The following is a 20,122-nucleotide window of genomic DNA, read 5'->3' on the forward strand; positions in this document are numbered from 1 at the left end:
TCTAGACTTCTTCGTTGCCAGTTTCAGTCAAATGTGGCTCATTTGCAATTTATATTTAAATGACTGACGGACAGAGAGTCCAAAATAAGAATAAATGGAATTATGTCCTCAGCCCATTTAAATCATTCAGTGTTTAATCCCAGAGCGAGTCACCCAATATAAAACACTGCCAAACCAAATGCTTTATCTGCTTTGCTTTGTTCTGCAAATTTAGAATAGCCAGCCAGTGCATCTGTCAATCTATGGCTTTCTAATGAGGGCTGTGCTCAGTGTTTTTAGGATTTGAGAATGCACTCTCGGAGGCAGCGTGCCACCAGATGGTACATAAATGATGGTTGCCATGGTGTTGCATGATTTATCCTCATTGAACCTGTTTATGTGACATGTTTCAGTCCACCTGTTATACTTCACCCCCATGAAAACAGTGCTTTTAGTTTTAACAGGCACTCAGAACAGCATAATGATGCACTTGATTAAAAATTCAGTTTAAAATCAAATGCAAATTCCATTCAAGTGTGTTTATATGTGTGTGCATGTGTTAACATCCACACGCATTCCCACAGTGACATATGATACGTGGGTAGGGGATATGTGTGACTTCTTTCACTTCGGTGCTCAGTGATCTGCATCAGCAGTCGGTCTACAGGGAACCCGCAGCCCAGGTGCTAATGACCACGAATGCTCAATGGACCTGCGCCTCTGTGTCCGCTCCTCCCAACGGGGCAGCCAGAGGAAGTTTTGGATTAAGAGGTGTCAAATTGCCCCATAGAAAAGAAAAAAGACCTCTAAGATGCCTTTGTCTTTTTGATTAAAATAACAATGACGGCTCTGTGGACTGTCAGTTGCTCAAGCATACAATGGCAAGAAGATGAGAGGCAGGGCTGAACACAGAGTGGAGGCACATGAGGGGTCTTGTTTCTCCTAATATCATGGTGGATTTAATTCCCACACTTTATTCATTTGCTTTCATTTTTTTTTTCTGTTGAAGACCAATTTCAAAGTATTTTATTGGCTTAATTTTGTAAATGCAAACAGAAAAAGAAAGGTTCTGGTGCTAAAAATAAAAATATATATATACAATAAAAGAAAATAAACATTCAACATTGATGACATTAATGAACATTAAGAATCTGGTAATTTGGTACTCGCCACCACTATTAGTAGAAAAATACAGATAAAAATAATGTAATCTGTAATCTTTTTTAAGGTGATCTAATGTAGTTTTATTATGTGTTTAAAGTAGTAACAATAACTGTTGTTACATTTTTTTCACAAATAATATCCCTAAATAATAATATTGTATATTCCACATTTATATGGCATTGGTGCTCACCATTAAATCTACTAGTCTCTCTTGTTGTTATGGTAAAATTTGTGAAACACCACAGCTGAATTATTCATAATGACAAAGATTTGGATTGGTCTGAATGAATGCTTCACAATTACATTATGATAACTCTTTGTATGCTGCAGTCAGTAAGGGGTGGGGAGTGCATTAAAACGCGTTTATTTCTGCCTCAAATAGCCATTGATTGATCATCAGCGTGTAACTCCACATGCAAGTGGCTGACAGGCAAGTCAGTTAGACTACTGTATTTTCACATTGATCTGTGAAAAGCGTTGGGCTAGTTGAGGTCGGCTAGATGTCCCTTTTTACTCTGCAGCATGTCATTTGCACCATAAAAATCAAATATGACATTAAACATGCCATTACCAGCTGCGCTTTGTGCTTTGTCTGCTATGGCTGTTCATTTGTCCTGCGGTAAAACGTTGTTATCTTTTATCTTCTTTTTTTGTTTTCACTTTTACAGCCATGTTCTTTGCAGACACTTTACAAGTTCATACGACATAGTAAATCTGTTGTGTGTGATTTTGCTAAAAGACACTTTTGCAGAGAATTTAAATTTTTATTAATGATTATACTCTGTCAGTTTTCAAATATATCATGTCTTAATAACAGAATTTGATAGTTTAATGTCATTGGTTTAAAGTTGGATGTAAATCTTGCATTATGTTATACTGTAGACAGATAGAAATTAAGATATTATTGAATGAATAGAAAGAAGGCTTCTTTCGTGAATTTATCCCCACCAGCCTCCAATCCACTTTTTCTTCCCGGTTAAATTTGTTGATTTACGTAATAAATGTCACGAGATGAAAATGTACGGTTACGACACCACCTCCGATCACGTGACCGACAGAGGAAAAGGCCAAATATGGTCCTGACCCAAGCTGCCGTCTGTCTGCCCAGCATGTGAGCATGTGTTTCATAACCCCTAAGAAGATGTCTAGGTTATGTCTATGTGAGTAAGGATGTTTGTGTGCTCTGTGTGTGTGCGTTGGCCAATTCATTTTGTATTTTAGTGCAAGGACCGTATGTGTGCGTGGGTGTGCGTGTGCGTAAATCCCACCACGTGCACATATGTGTGTGTGCCGGGACTCAGCAGAAACCCAGTGTGCCTGTGTTCTGGAACCTGTTGTTCCCTGCTCCTCCTTGCCCATGGTGGGGAGCAATAAATAAATGCTTCCCTTCCTCACTGTCTCTGGCTGCTGCCAATAGAGCAGCCCGACAGAACATACCCCCTGCCCTGACCCTCCTTCCCACACACACACACACACACACACACACCCTTGCTGTGGAGCAGGTCGCAGGCAGACTGTGGAGGAGGACCCTAGAGTCACAGAGTTAGCTGAAAATTTTAATTTGACACCACTAATTATAATAATAATAATTATTATTATTATTATTATTATTATCCATTTTATTTCATTTTATTTTAACAAATTGACTAATAAGAAAGAATATGGCTGCAGTTAAAAAAAATATTATTATATTGTTGTTGTTGTTATCCATTTTACATCATAAAACGTTTTCAAATTTGTTCTCAAAGTGCTTTTCAGATGTGATTAGTCGGATTAACAAATTGACTAATAAGAAAGAATGCAATTCAAAAATTATTATTATTATTATTATTTATTTTATAAACATTTTTACTGCATTGTAAAATGCTTTTAGTGAAGTGATTAGTCAGATCAACATATTGACTAAGAAAGAATATGGCTGCAATAATAATTAGTATTATTTGTAGTAGTAGTAATAATAATAATAATAATGATAATTATTATTATTATCCATTTTATTTTATCAGAAGTGATCAACAAATTGACTAATAAAAAAAAGAATATGCCTGAAATTTAAAAAAAAAATTGCACTGTAGCATCTTTATTGGATGGTGTCAAATTAATATAAAAATATTGTTATTATTACTAAAACATTTTACAACATTTCTTACAAAGGCTTTTCAGAAATGAATAGTCAATCAAGAAATAGAATAATAAGAGATTCAAAAATGTGTTTAAATAAAAATAAAATTATTTAAATGGTATTGTTATTATAGTAGTTGTATTATTAACACTCTGATATACTGAATTATTAAATGATCACAATATAAATTATTATTAAATGAATCATACCATTAATATTAATGTTTTTGTTTTTAATGTTGTTGCTAGTGTTTACAAAATGCTTTCTGGAGACAACTCAACAAAGAAAGATTGAAAGACGCAACAGCAAAAGTCTGTTCTGAGTTCAGAGTGTTCTGATGGAAAGGAGTCACACTGATCCATCTGACAGTATTACCAGTGGGGATATTCACACTGCAGTCTTTCTTCTCTTGTTCCCATCACAAGAGGATCATCGCATCTTATCTTTAACCCCCAAATGCCCTCCTCCCTCTACAGCACCCGCGTCCTTAAAATCACTCCCATTTATGCTGTCAGTCAAAGGCTGTATCAGAGTCCCGATCAGCAGGATAAGGACTGAGCTGCGTAGTGACTGATTGGTGCAGTGATACGGGGCAGAGAGCTCACGGGTCAAAAAGTCAGCCGTCTCTGAAGGGATTATGGGAGATGGTTATCTGGGCCGATGACCAGCAGGGTGTGTGTTTGTGATTGTTTTTCAGGAATGTGTTGGTTAAATTTAAAGGTTCGCTGACCCTTAACATCTACATCTTTATGTGCTAGTCAAGATAATTAACTCTAGTCAAGAGGATTTTAGCTTAATAGTTTAAATCTCGATGCTATTTGAATGCTCACTTTTGTCCGATGACCTAGCTGTGCACAGAAAACACTAACCTTAAGATGCTCTTACCAGGAAGCTTTTAGTCTTTGCTGCTTCCTCCATGCTATTGCAAAGCTCAGAAGACATCTTTCTAACAGGCTGCTAACAGAACTTTTTTTTTTTCCTCCACTTCAAACTTCAACTGGGGGTGGAACGGAAAGAGAAACCCGTGGCTAATTGTGCTAATTGTGTTTTTTTTTCCAGAGCTTACTCAGATGGAGGTTAGCTAATGAGGTTAGGCAGCTTGACCCCGTTGAGATCGCAATGTGGGTCTAATTGTGATCTCAAATCTGCTCATAATCCCTTAATTTGACAGAATGAAGGTAGCAAGTTGCTGGAGTATAAACTGAGGGAGAGGACGACAGAATGAAGTTTGAAAGGAACGGCAGCAATGCTATGGACTTGTGACAGTGGTTCATCTGTTTTCAAAACAGGGTTGCTTTTCAAGTAACAAGTGAATTTTTCAAACAAGTAGTGGTATATCACAACAAAACTCTACATTGCTATGTTTGTCACATTGTATGGCGTTAATGAATTGTATTACAGCTGAGAAAATGAAGGTAATGTTTGACACACACTACTCTAAAATGTCTATCTGTCTAAAATATGAATTATTTACATTCATGCATTTGAGATACAGTATGCATTTTGGCAATTTATTAATTTCCTTTGCATCCAACCCGTGATCTAATTATATGATATGTGATATATAATAAATGTATATATTAAATTAATTTTATATATTAAATATTGAATAATTGATATTAAATATGACATATTTATTAAATGTTAATACATACATAATAAGTACATATGAAATGTAATACATATATTACTTATAAATAATATTTGCTTTAAATAATTATGTTCAAATGCTATTTAATGCTAATAGTTTTAACTCTCAGTGTTTTGTGGTATTAAATATTGTTCTGACTGAAGGAGGAAAATCAACATTGCTTCCCCAACACTGTTTTTTAGTATTTAAAACCTGGAAAAAAAAACTTTTATAACATGCTTTATACCTGGATTCTGATGACTTTTGACAATTTTTTTTTTTTCATATTGCATTTGAATAGTTTGACTTAAATGAAGTGTCAGAGCACACTGATTAAAAGATGGTCTAGAAACAGTTTCCACTCAGAAACGGCTGGTAAATGTCACAAACGATTACAAGGAAACAGCAAGTAACACATCAAATTAAACGTACAATTTTGAAGTAGAAAAACTGAAATGTATTTTCTTGTAAAATCTACTCCAAAATCTTTATTTACAACTTCAAAAAAATTTTTACAGTGCATTTAACTCATTTTATGTGTCAAATATTTAAAAAATCGTAAATTGTATAGACTCGTTAGCAAGTTGCCATCAATAGTTTATGTCAGCCTTCACTTGTATCCTGTCCCTCAGCGGATTACATATTTTATATGGTTGATACTGATGGTTGCTCTGTGTCCATCCCTTGTGGGCCTGGAGAAGCCCCCATTGCGTGTTGTCTATTAACCAAACAATAGTGTTGTCATTATAAGCAGAACACCCCTTTGCAGGGCCTTGTCACTGGTTGTCACCATTTGATGAGTGTAAATTGTCCTGTTTCATAACCAAAGTGAAAATGCAACACGTTTAGAGTAGAGAGAGGGACCCAATTGATAGGGTCCTGGTGTTATAAAGTCATCTGTTTAGTTTTTTCTTTTTAAGCTCTGAGCTGAAGCAGAAGGTCTTCATTATAGATTAGTCCTACCCTTGTGTGATATATTGGCAGCGTCTGTCCTCCGCTGGCTCCTCTCAGTGTCCCAGGCCATGTTAATGTCAGATTGCGCTCAGGTTGTCGATGGTGGCTCTGGTTTCTCCATGGAAGCTGTGGCCAAGTTCACTGTCACTCATGTCCTCTCACACCTGTCTGCCTCGGCTTTCCTTGTAGCGTATCAATTTTTCAGAAGGCCAGGGCAAGGCCAGAGGGTGACAAAATGAACTGGCCCAAACTATAACCAGCCATTTCCTCAAGAGTAAGCAAAGATTGTAATGGGTAAGAAGAGACAGACTGACTCGTGTTAAAGCACACCATTTTGTTTCATTCAAATTAATGTGACTGAGTCAGACCTGTTTAAGGAACAATGCACTACTGGTCAAGAGTTTTGGGTCGGAAAGACACTTTTGATCACTTTAATATGTCCTTGCTGAATAATTTGTAATTTATAAAAAAAAAAAAATAAATCTTACTGACCCCAAACTTTTGATTGGTGTAGTGTAAATTGATTGTAGATTTACCATCAAAGAGTTCTGTATGCTTTCCCTGGCAAACTAAATTGTAAATTTGATGCCGTAAATCAGGATTCAGCTACTAAACTAAAAAAAAAAAAAACTTTTTGGAAGTCCATGTTATGTGTTGTTGCAAATGAGGTACTTTTGGGAGATTCTTGTTCAAAGTTAGATCTGAGAGCAGTTGTCTGTTTAATCCGTTGACAGCCCAAGGCTCTGTTCATCCCATAATATTTATTTTCACGCCAGCATTAACATTGGGGTGTGTAAACGCAAACCTGTTTGTTGTTCCAATGATAGAGCAGCTGCACACAGTCATCTTTCTTTCTTTTTTCTCTCATTATGGCTGAGCTTGAGATGTTGCATTTTAAATCCTGTTGAACATTATTTCTTATTTGTCAGTTGCTCCTCTGAGGTCATCTTAAAACATTCAGACGCATAGGTGTTATTTATGACAGGAACCTCACCAATGTTTTGCCAATGTTTTGCCATGTTAGCATTCATGTTTGTCTTAAAATAAGCAAAAACTGTACAACTGGTACAACAAAGTTAATACAGGTTAATACATCACATAGATTACTGATTTATCGGAACCGCGAAAGATCAAGTTTACTTATTTATGCATAACCTCATTGTTTTTTTCATAACATCACAACCAAAAATGTATCGTATAAAATTCTTAGTTTAACTACTAATCACTTTTGTTCTCTCTCCTCAGGATGAAAAACAAGTTGTGGTACTTTGAATTTGGCACCACAGAGACCATCTCAGCCACGTGTAAAAAGCTGAACGAATCTATTGAGGTGGAGGTGAGTTCAGGACAGAGCCACGTTTTACTTGACAGCAAATGTTGTAATTATATACAGCCACATTCACGGTCTTTTAACTGTGTATATGGTGAGTATGTCCACTGAATACTTCCTTCAACAAAGCTGGCTTCAGTATCTACAGTAAACCTCAGGCTGCTCTTACGCAGTCAGTGTTGAGGGAACATGTCAGAACGTCTGTTTGAAAGCAAACTCTGTTGACAGCGTTCCCAGCATGTCAAAGTTTCACACTGGCCAGTTTGTGCCTGTGGTTAGATGTACATAAGGAATGCAATGAGTTTCAATGATAATGAGGAGGATTTCTGTTTTAACTGCTACAATACTGTTTACTAAAGTGCTTGATATTTAATCTAGGCAGAGACATTATAAGGGGGCAAAGACAAACCACACGTGAAAACGCCTTTCAGTTAAAAGAAGCAGTCGTCTTTTTGAACAATTTTTTAGCTTGATTTGAGCCAAAATTTATGAGCTTTTATTTTATTAGTACTGATTTTATAGTTATTATTAAAGCATCAACAATATTAAATTTTTCCGCACTCAAGTAGATAAAAGCTGTGCTTTAATGCCTATTACTTGCATTAAAAAAAGTTCATAAATAAATTGGTCGCATTAACAAAATTGCCGCTTAGTAAACTAACTTTGATCCAGACCGAAGAGGCTGATGTTTCACAACGGTTATGAAGTTAGAAGAGCTATGAAAACAACATCAGCTGAGAAATTTGCTTTAGGAAAAGAAGTTTCTTTCTCCCACTCTTGTGTGGGATCTCACTCGGATCAATCTCATTATATCATAAACATGTCAGCATTTGTCTTTTGAAGTTTGTGTACTTTTCCACTGTACTACTGACGCCCTTGGTTTGAATCAGGGTGGTCTCTGACATCATACAATATTGTACAGCATTTCTATTTTTGGATCACCCGCAGGCATTTTTAGACTAGTTTCACATCTCTCGTGTCTGGAATGCGATTGCTATTGATGTGCCACTCCTAATAGTTAAGCACATGAATGCCGTTTATAATGCTTTAAGTGCTTTATCATTCTATTTTATACAGTATACATTACCGTTCAATATTTTGGGGTCAGTTAATTTTAACTGTAAAGTTTAATTTTTTTGTAAAGATATTAATACTTTTATTCAGCAAGGATGCATTAAATTGGTCAAAAGTGACAACAAAGACATTTATAATGTTAAAATAGAATAAAATATGGTGAACATAAAAGAAAAAAAGTGTGTGTATAAATATAAATGTATATACTGTATAAGAAATGTTCCACATTTTTTGATTTTCTGTTTCTGTCCCAGTGTGATGGTATCATTTTGGATCTCAGCAGCACGTCTCTGGAGGGTATCGCTGTGCTCAATATTCCCAGCATGCACGGGGGCTCCAACCTGTGGGGCGAGTCCAAGAAAAGACTGAATTACAATCGCATGAGTAAGAAAGTGCCAGAGAGAATGGCTGGCAGCACTGTCACCGATGCCAAGGAGCTCAAGTTTTGTGTGCAAGGTGAGTCAGACTTTAGAACATTAAACGACTGAAAAAGATCTGGGTTGCTCCTGAAATGTTCTTACAACCTACAAGTTTCTAAATATAGCAGAGAAATGATCGCAGCATCCTTTTACAGTCAGAAAGAATCAGAATCAGAAAGAGCTTTATTGCCAGGTATGTTTGCACATACAAGGAATTTGTTCTGGTGACAGAAGCTTCCAGTAAACAGAGACAACAACAACAGATAATAAGAAATAAAGATATGTGAATAAAATACACATGTGTATATGTATATATATATATATATATATATATATATATATATATATACACACTACCAGTCAAAAGTTTTTGAACAGTAATGATTTTTAAAGAATTCTCTTCTGCTCACCAAGCCTGCATTTATTTGAATACAGCAAAAGCAGTAATATTGTGAAATATTTTTACTATTTAAACTGCTTTCTATTTGAATATATTTTAAAATGTCATTTATTCCTGTGATTTCAAAGCTGATTTTTTTAGCATCATTACTCTAGTCTTCAATGTCACATGATCCTTCAGAAAAGAAGAAATTAAAGAAATTATAGAAATTTATATTTAGCAAGGATGCTTTAAATTGATCAAAGGTGATGATAAAGACATTTATAATGTTACAAAAGATTTCTATTTCAGATAAATGCTGTTCTTCTGAACTTTCTATTCATCAAAGAAACCTGAAAAAACATTCTGCTGTTTTCAACATAATAATAATAAATGTTTTTTGAGCAGCAAATCAGAATATTAGAATGATTTCTGAAGGATCATGTGACACTGAAGACTGTAGTAATGATGCTGAAAAATAAAACAAATATTTATAAAATTATTTTACAATATTACTGCTTTTGCAGTAAAATAATAAAATTAAAATAATTCTTTAAAAAAACATTAAAAATTTTACTGTTCAAAAATTTGACTGGTAGTGTATGCACACACACACACACACACACATATATACAGTATATATATATATAAACAGAAATAGAAAAAAAAACAGTTTTTGCTTCTGTCCATTTCATTGTAGTACATTTAAGTGCTGATGATAAAATTGACTGAAATCTTTTCTGAAAATTTCCTGCTACTTCTAATAAATTTCAAATTACTGCCCATCTTCGGTAAATCAGCACATCATGTGGAGATGTTTCATATGCAGCTCTGACTCACAGCTGCTGTGGAGGAGCCGAAAGCTTTTAACCATCGCTAATGAACGGGAGCCTCTCTGGCTGCTCATTATACTGATGTTCAGTCTCACTGTGTTTTGGGACTTCCTGCGTTTGTTTCCCAGAGTGTGAAGCGCAATTAGCAGTGCTAATCGTCATTTAGGGATAGCGCTATCTGTGTCAGCGCCTCACTGAGAGTAGAGTACCAGCTTTTCCAGATCCCACACTAGAGGTTGGTGTCACCATCCTACTAAATGTCCTTCAGGGAGGGTAAGTCAGCACAAACACCCTTGTGACGCCAGCCTCTAGAGACCTGGCGTCACCATCAGCTGTCTCAGTCACACATCAGAGCTCGGATGTGACTGTACCTCCCAAGGTCAGAGCAACAGCAGCTGTTTCAGGTGGCAGTGAATCAGCCTGCAGCTCCGGGCCTGTGTTTTGTCCAAAGGAAATGAAAATTCTGTCATCATTTTCTTATAATATGTAATCACACGTATTTCTTAATCTTTACATCCCAGGTGAAGGTAGTTGGTTATTTACAAGAGTGGCTGTATGTCTCTGGCTCTAAACTGCACTCAAGTTTTTAATCAGCATGCAAAATTTTTTTTTTAATTAAAATGTTTTTCTAAGAAAATCTTATATATATATATATATATATATATATATATATATATTGTATGTCCTTGGATTGAGCCATGTTGATGACACTGGTTCTGTAAAGGCTGAAAACCGCTTAGATAAAATGCAGTTAGTTTCATAGTGTAGTGTAGTGATATTAAAAAAATAAAATTAAAAACATGCACTACCATTTAGAGGTTTGGAGTCTGTAATAATAATAATTATTATTATTGTTTTTAAAGAAGTCTTATGCTCGCCAAGAGTGCATTTATTTGATAAAATATAAAGTTAAAACAGTAATATTGTGAAATAATATTACAATTTATATTTTAATATACTTTAAAATGTAATTTATTGGTGTGATGGCAAAACTGATTTTTCAGCAGCCATTACTCCAGTCTTCAGTGTCACATGATCCTTCAGAAGTCATTCTAATATCTTGATTTGGTTCTCATTTCTTCTTATTATCAATGTTGAAATCAAGTTGTTGCTTAATATTTTTGTGGATACATTTTTTAGGATTCTTTGATGAACATAAATCTTTTGTAACATTATACATTTCTTTACTGTCACTTTTGATTAATGTTTCCTCTGAGTAAAAGTATTAATTAAAAAAAAAATCCAATACTGACCCCAAACTTGCGTTTTTTGTTTTTGTTGTTGTTTTTTTGTAGTGGCTGTATATATGTATTTGACTTTATTCCTCGTAATTGCAACTTCAGAATTCCTCTTAGTTCTCAATGTGACTCTTATCTCCCAATTGTGACTTTATATCTCACAGTGTGACATCTTTCCTTTTTTAAACTTTTAATTTTAAACTCTCACAATTAGCTTTTTATTTTTACTGAGGTGGCAACAGGCTTCCATATGTAGGTGAAAACAGTGCTTTTTGTTTTTGTTTTTTAGCTGACGTCGGTAAATGACGGCTGTGACCTTTGAGAGCAGCATCTTGAATTTGAAATGCCCTCTGATGTATTTAGGCACCTCATTTTTTGATGACCTGTGTGCTCATCACCTGTTCCTACTCTCCCTACTTTGATCCGTTTCAGTTCTCTTCACATTTACAACTCTCTCGTCCCTCTCTCTCTCTGTGCTCTTCTGTACTCCGCTGACTGAACTCACATGAATACTGTTACCATGGAGACCCCCAGGCCCTCCTGAACTGAGGAACAGTGTAGGGATCGAAAGAGAATGAGAGGGAGGGAGGAAGAGAGAGTCGGATGCTGTGATCAGTGTGACTCATATCAGTAATCTTTAACTGGCCTTCAGGCACAAATACTCAACCAGCACTGCATACAGCACATACAGTAGAGGTCTGTAGCCACATCCCATCTGAAGTAACCGTGATCACTCTGTCAGTTAGTCAGTTAGTTTTCTTTTTCCATAGCATGAAGGATTTAGTGCTATGGGGTTTCTGAAAACTCACCAGTCATGTAGGTGATGCCAGCTCGCTCCACATGTTTAGATAGCACAGGTTAGACTCTGTGAAAATGACTGTAAGAGCATCTCTCTATGGAGTGTATTTTGAGGTTTATATGAATAGAGAATTCCTCTCACTCACCCCACGCAACAATTTCCACATGACTCAGGTCCTAATGGATGTCTGCATGTGACTGTTGCATTAGTAGCACTGAATCTTTTCTGGATAGTCCTGGAGGTTGTAGAGGTTTATTTTTGGCCGTAATAAACAAGCATTTTCCAAATTTGGGTGGGTATTATATTTGGGTAATAGCTTTCCACTACACTAGATACTGTTATATTTATAGTTTAATATCATTGTATCTTTTTTGTTGGCAGTTTTACTATCTTTTCTAGCAAACCTTGATGGCAGCATTATTAGCCAAATTAAAAACCTTATTAAAAGTTGAATTCTGGTTTGAAGTATTCATATATGTTGGTAGCTTTGCTTTATGAAATTATGCTAATATAAAGTGAGTGAAGTGACATGTTGCCAAGTATGGTGACCCATACTAGGAATTAGTGCTCTGCATTTATCCCATCCAAAGTGCACACACACAGCAGTGAACACACACACACCGTGAACACACACCCAGAGCAGTGGGCAGCCATTTTTTGCTGCGGCGCCCGGGGAGCAGTTGGGGGTTCGGTGCCTTGCTCAAGGGCACCTCAGTCGTGGTATTGAAGGTGGGAGAGAGTGCTGTACATTCACTCCCCCCACCTACAATCCCTGCCGGTATGAGACTCGAACCCGCAACCTTTGGGTTACGAGTCCGACTCTCTAACCATTAGGCCACGACTTCCCCGGCCACAACTTCCCCAATTGAGAGTTGAGTTGTATTTTAGAGTTGTTGTTCAATTGATGTGATGTTTAATGTTTTTTTCCCCTAGATTTATTTCTCACTGTGGTTAGCAGCTTTAACATATAAAACAATTGTGTAAAATTTATTAAGTAACCAATTGCCAAGTTGTTTTCAAATATTTTCATACTGTTCACATCAGAATATTTATTAATAAAAATAGTGCAGATTTTCATGCCAGAGATAACATTTTCACATTACATGAAACAAAATGAAAAATTACATACTTTTTTATAATAGTGTTGACCCTACAAGGGACGATTTAGATATAAATGAGGGGAGTTCAAGAAATCGTTTTTGCTGCTATTATACAACATTCAACAGTTTGGGGTCAGTATGATTTTTTTAATGATTATGCTCACCAAGACTGCATTTATTCAATTAAAAATACAATAAAATTTGTAATATTATAAAATGTTATTACATTTTAAAATAACTATCAGTTTTGCTGCATAATATTTATGTGGAAACCTTGATACATTTTTTTCAGGATTCAAGCTGAATAGGAATTTTAAAAGAACAGCATTTGAAATAGAAATCTTTTGTTACAATGTACATTTCTTTACTATCACTTTTGATCAGTTTAATGCATCCTGAATAAATGCATATAAAAATCTTACTGAACTCAATCTTTTAAATGGTTGTGTATTTTCTAGTAATCACAAAGCATGCCTCAGTTAAGAGTCGTAGTTTTAACATTCTGTGTGTGACAAGATTCAGATGATGATAATGAGTTAAATATAACATGAAATGATTATGTGAAAGCATGCAAAAGCTGCCTAATCACAAGACATGATCATCTTGGCAGAAATTATGTCTGTTTTTTAGTCATGGTTGGAATGTTCATGATTTTTTTTTTCTTTCCATGTTTGTATATTTCAGGAATATCTGAAATAATGAGTGAGTATTCGTGTGGTAGACAGCATCTCCACATCTCTTATCTCAAATCGGCTGTTCCCTTTTCCTCTCTTTATTTCAGGGTCACAGAGGGACATTTTGTCCTTTTACCTGCTTCCCACACCCTTGAACTCTCCTATTTCTTTCTCTTTATGGCTCGTACACAAGTCACTCCACCCTTCCCACAGCGATCTTGCCACACACTGCCTCGTGCTGATGGCTATTTCAGGGCACTGGGGCCATTCATTGTTACATCCCACAAACAAAAACACACACATACACACACACGGATCCTCGTAAACACAGAGCAAATGATTTGTGTTGTATTTCCTCACTCCTGTCCTCACATGACAGGAATAGAAGTGAAACTCTCCACCCAAAGAGCACTGTGGGAACACGGTGACTCAGTGGACGAAAGGAACACTTTCCGCTGTGGCTCAGTGTCCTCGCTTTAGCAAGAGTGATGGACATTTGAAGAGTGGCTCTCACCCATCAGGGGTTCAAAATCATTGAAGATGTTTCTGGCCCGAGGGGCCCTTTCCCATGATCTGCGTCATGAGAGCTGTGATTATTGGCCTGCTTTGTGAGAGGAGCTTTGTTTGTGAATGGCATGGGAACAGAGGTTGGGAGACTGGGGAGCTCTTTTGCATGCAGAAGAACGCTAGTGAACGGAGCGTGTGCGGGTAGTGTGCATCCGTACAGTGAGTGTGTGATACAGAGGAGACCATGAGCAGTGTGGCAGACTATCAGTTGGGCTCTCATTGAACAACACCCTCCTCTGTATGTGAGTCATGACAAGTTATGAAATCCCAAACAATGTAAAAATTAACACCTATCGTTCATTTGAGCTCGTCGCAGCGCTTCTGAAATGTCTGCCGCACTGTGAGGCTGTTTTAAGACATGTCACAATACTGACATAATGAGAACGCCTCTCAGGACCATGGGAATCAAGTGTCTCATGAGGAGTATGTTTTATAAGTAGAGCAGGGCTGAAGCTATAGCTAGTGTAGAAAGCATGCTCGAGAAAAAAAATGTGCAGAAGGGCCCACATTCACATAAATCTTAAGGAAAAAGTTATGAAAGTTCATAAGAATGTTCCTTAGTGCAATTGTTGAAAAATTCAGAAAACATTCCTTAAGAACAAATTAATTTTTTTATCTTAATGATAAAATGACAGGCTTGTCTGATTGTGTATTACTCGTGAGGTTGCCTTGTGTACAATAAATTCAAAACTTTACTCTGGTAAATCTTAAAGGGCACCTATTATGCCCCGTTTTACAAGATATAATATAAGTCTCAGGTGTCCCCAGAATGTGTCTGTGAAGTTTCAGCTCAAAATACCCCACAGATAATTTATTATATCATTTTGAAAATGCCTATTTTGAGTGGAAGCAGAAACACGCTGTTTTTGTGCATGTATCTTTAAATGCAAATGAGCTGCTGCTCCCCATCCCCTTTTCCAGAATAGGGCTGTGCCTTTACAGCTTGTACCTCAAATACTCTGCCAAAAATAAAAACATCTGTTTGGTTTTGATGATCATGTATATCACGCTGAAATCATGCGTTTTAAAGCCATATCGATTTAAACTTCTGATGTAGGGTTTTCTGAGCGCACACATCCGAAACAAGCGGCTGTCACACGGCATGTGAGCACTAAACTAAGTTACCTTTCATGTCTTATTGCACTTAAATTGTCAAAGGTTATGTTGAAAACACATTACAAAAACACAGTCGGTTATGTCTATGAAGGTAAACAGCTGGGAAAGAAATCGCATGCTTATATTAAATCTGTGTATTAAGTGACAGCAGCGTAATATACAGTACCTGCTGCTGTCTATGCTGTTAATATGACCCAAACAATAAATAACAACAGAAAATCACTCACTGCTCTTGACCGAATAACTTCTATAGCTGAAATAAGAAGACATTTCTTACTTGAATGCTGCTTTTAAATGCTCTAACGTGAATATATTTGCCCATCTATTAACACTTTCTTAAGTACACTCTAAAAAAATCCTGGGTTATTTTTTTAACCCAAATGCTGGGTTGAGCCTTCTGGGTCATTTTTTGGGTTATTTTTTCAGTGTTTGGGTAGTTTTTGTGTTACCCAGCTCCTGGGTCAGATGTAACAACCCAGTGTTTGGGTTGTTTTGCAGCTCCTGGGTCAGACATAACAACCCAATGGTTTTTGTGTTACTCAGATCCTGGGTCAGACGTAACCCAGCGGTTGAGTTATTTATAGCGGGGATTTTGCGTCTTCTCTTCATGAGAGAGCAGTTCTAAGCGCCATCGAATTGATGCATTCTTCGGTAAAATACAGGTTTGTGTACATTTTATTTTATCTATAAAATCATTACTGTGCTGTATATCGTTCAATTTTATGCAGAGCAACATACAGGTGCGTGGTGTGAATCACCTTTAACTAGTGTTGCGGTCTTTTCGCGTGATGGAAAAGCCTGATGCTTTGCATAAAATAAAAGATTTTATTCATAAAGATACATAATATAATACTTTGGATATTAAAACATGTCCTCAGAGCTGTTTATTGTTTGTTTATTGGTAGGTTATGGAGTCACAGCATGTTTCCGCTAGAGTGAAACGCAGGGCGGTGGTCCATTAGCAGTTCCCCGCCGAACACGACTCCAGCTCGGGCACGAGAATCAGCGCTGTTACGGTGGAAACAGAATAACAGAGACTGGTCGATTACACATGAATTACTTCTGTTTAATGTTGAATTTTTCTTCTAATGTTTGTTAAATGAGTTTAAATAAAGGCAATATGTGTATAGCCTATTAAAAACTAGATAAACAATGCTGTAAATGATAAATAAAGGAAAATAAAGGAAGTTATCATGCAAACCAGTGGTTGTGTGGAGTATTTTAGAAAAGTTAAGAGGATTTAAGTTAATCTGTAAACATTATTTAATGTATGAAGTAAAAAATAAGCTAGTAATATAGTAAAAATGAATAAACCCATTATGCTGGGTTAAATTAACAACCCAATTTGCTGGGTAAATTTAACCCAAGATGGGTTCTGTCCTATATTTACCCAGCCCTTGGGTTAATAACAACCCAAATTGGGTTGTTTTTAACCCAGTGTCCTCAGGATTATATTTTTCAATATAAAGTGTGTGATATGTGTTAATGGCGTTGAGTGTCACAAGAAAATGAATTTGCTAGATTAAGTAAAATCTTGCATTAGTAATATGTTTTATATGTAGCTAATACTGTAATGCTTAATATTTGAAACAGCCCAATAAATTAAATATTAGGGCTGCTCCCTAATAGTCGACTAACCGTTAGTCAACGCGAAGAGGCTTAGTCGATCAAAATGTTATTAGTCGCAGAAAAAAAAAATTGTGAAAAAGTGGTGAAGTCACGTAGTCAGTGGCGGACAGATTATTATGGTAATTACAGTACATCGGACATCCAAATATTCGTTTCGTTCATCGACCTCAAATGTGGCTTATCATCGGAAACATGTAAGTTGTAGCTACATTACATGGCCAATCACTCTAACATTAACCTAGAAAAGTGTGTGCTATTTACTTTTATTTGTGTGCTCTCACAATAACAACAAAACGTGCTTTTGTAAAATAATGAAAGCAAACAGGGTGCGCTTTCTGCAGTCTAGGTCTCTGTGAACTTGAGCACGTCAAAAAAATGCTTGCCTCACAGACATGAAAAATATATCTATAGAAAGCGAAATGTCTACTTTTAAATGAACCAGTTCAAATGGAAAAGTAACAGAATTTTCAGATTATGTAATCCGTATGAAAAATGCATGTCTGCTGTGGAGATGACGAGTTGGTGTCGTCGACTTCATCACTGCAGCCGAAAATACAGGAAACACTAGTTTTTTAATGAATTATTATTATGTTAAGGCAGTCTTCTTGCTGTTTTTTCCCTGACGCATTCATAATCATTACTTCTGCCAGTGTGCTGTGGCAAGTTTTATGCATGTGCTTGAGCACTGATAGGCTATAGGCAATTAAAGGTTCATTATTATGAATTATATGGTTTATTAATATAAACGTGCGATTAATCGACTAATTGCTAAAAATGAACGATTACTAGTCAACTAGAAAAATCTTTAGTCGAGGGCATCCCTATTAAATATCATAAATAATATAAATTACCTTTTGCGTATTTATTTGGAGGTTATCCTAACTTTATCCTAAGTCATTTTAAATTATTTTTTAGAACAGGTTTTCAAGAATTTGAACGTTTTTTCTTAAAGGGGACATCAGATGAAATTTTCACTTTTTTAGCCTTTTCTGCATTTAGTTCGCCTTCTGGCGTGTCTGCCAGCTCAGAAAACCTGAAAAGTTTCAATTTGCAACTGGTCTCTACGTAGATAGCTATCTAATTGAATAAGACCACCTCCGAGCCATATTTAGAGTTCAAGGCAGCAATCCACGTGTGTTGACATGCCCCATGGAAGAGAGGGGTGGGGTGAGCTGTAGCTCATTATCATTTAAAGAGACATGCACCGAAACGAGTCGCTGTGAACAGAGCTGTTTTTGACAAGGTTAAAATAGTGTTGTTTTATATGACCATTGAGGAATTTTAACCAAAATATGTTACAGACATTTCATGAAGACCCTAAAGAATCATACCAGCTTGTGGAAAATGGGCATCCGATGTCTCCTTACAGAACAATCCTAGGAAAAAACATAAGAACATTCTTAAAGGGATAGTTTATCCAAAAATCAAAATTCTGTCATCATTTACTCCACTTTTTGTCCATACTTTAGAACTCACTGGTCACTAAAACTGTTTGGTTACAATTGTTCTTCAAAATATCTTCTTTTGTGTTCTGCAGAAGAAAAAAGTCATACAGTTTAGAACAACTTGAGGATAAGTAAATGATGACAGAAATTTCATTTTTGGGTGAACTACCCATTTTAAAGAGCATTTTTGGATATTCTTAGAGTTTATACAAAGAGTCTGAGAGTGAAGCATGGTAGAGAAGAAAATCTCATTAAGTATGCCAGTAAAGAGTGCATGAGAAGACCTTGAATGAAGTATGCTAGAAAAGATTTCAGAAGCAGCATTTCTCAGTGTAGTTTGCAGGAGAAGTGTACATAACTTCAGAGGACAGGAATGCTCATTCTGATACTGTGGATGGTGGACTGTGCTCTGTAAACACTTGAGAGGTGGTTCTCATGCTCTGTCCATGTGCCATGTCCTTTATAAACCGGTTTCATGGCTCTTTCTGCTGTAGGTTTAATTCCATTCAGCATTTATATAGAGTTTTACTAATATAAACAGACAGACGGGCACAACACAGAAGCAGCTTTACAGGGTGTTGAGTCTCTTCTCCAGTCTGCAAGCGTAAGGTGACCGCAGACAACGTAAGAAGAATAGTTGTCAACCTGTATGCACTGCACAGTACAATACACATTCAAGCTTCTGAACAGTGTGAGCTTCACATGCAGGTTCGCTTTTTGTTGCTTTCTAAAGTGAGAGTGACTTGCCAGTGTTGAAAGAGTATGCTGACCTCAGTAGTGTTCACTGACTGACTTAACTGAGAATGGTCTTGCACTAAAGTAAATGGCAGTGAACAACTAAAGTTTGTCATTTTCTATGGCAAACACGGTCAGTGTGGATCATGTAATTTGTTTAGATCACTGTCATTTGTTCTATACCTTCAACAAGACCCTGTTAGACGGGACTTAATATCCTCCACACAATGCATTCTGACACGGTTACATAAGAAGGCGTTTGTGAGCTATTCTTAGCGCTGCCTCACTGTGATGCGCTGCCTGGAATAAGAAAGCCCAGACCTGACAGAGCGGGAAACATTCTTGTCGTGAGGAAACTAAGGCTCCCGTCAATTTTTTCCCCTCCCTCTCTTTATTATTATTTGATTTGCTGCTTTTGGGGCAATCAACAAGAAGCTGTGTGTTTGATAATAATACGTTTGTTCCATGAAACAAAAGACGATGCTGACAGTAAATACACAGTTGAATATAGCATACAGCATATGTATATACTGTATATTATTACTTGTCTTTTTATAGTGATTTACAGAATTTTCATTCAACTGGTTGAATATTTTGTTTGCAAAAATGAAGAATTCCCAGCTCCTAAAGCACACGCTATGAAACACTGAGCAATGGCCCTTACACAGCAGATTGAGTTTGAATCTTGCTTGTAACATTTCCTGATTCACAGTCATTTGCTGTCATCTCTATAAATGTAAAAAATTAAAGCATTGTTCATGTGCATTTTCACTACTTTTATATTTTTATTCATGTAATGCGCAGTAAAAGTTAATCTTTAGAACACTAATAATTGAATAATTGTTCAATTTAATCTTTAGCAATTCTCAAAATGAATATCCATTTTTCATAAGGGACATTATAGTTTTGTGATGCCTAAATTCACTTAACTGATT

The 20,122-nt window shown here is 36.3% G+C and overlaps 1 protein-coding gene across 2 annotated transcripts in view; it reads left to right on the forward strand.

Moving 5' to 3' along the window:
* LOC107658284 (diacylglycerol kinase beta-like) overlaps positions 1–20,122 on the forward strand; it is a 95,462-nt gene that overhangs the window by 65,606 nt on the left and 9,734 nt on the right. For both annotated transcript variants that reach the window (XM_016446782.1, XM_016446784.1), the window contains 2 exons: positions 7,095–7,185; positions 8,508–8,709. In XM_016446782.1, the coding sequence (XP_016302268.1) occupies positions 7,095–7,185; positions 8,508–8,709 (293 nt within the window). The remainder of the gene's footprint in view (positions 1–7,094; positions 7,186–8,507; positions 8,710–20,122) is intronic.

Source organism: Sinocyclocheilus anshuiensis, unplaced genomic scaffold (assembly GCF_001515605.1).
Source record: "Sinocyclocheilus anshuiensis isolate Anshui unplaced genomic scaffold, SAMN03320099.WGS_v1.1 scaffold263, whole genome shotgun sequence".
In the NCBI taxonomy this organism is placed as follows: Eukaryota; Metazoa; Chordata; class Actinopteri; order Cypriniformes; family Cyprinidae; genus Sinocyclocheilus; species Sinocyclocheilus anshuiensis.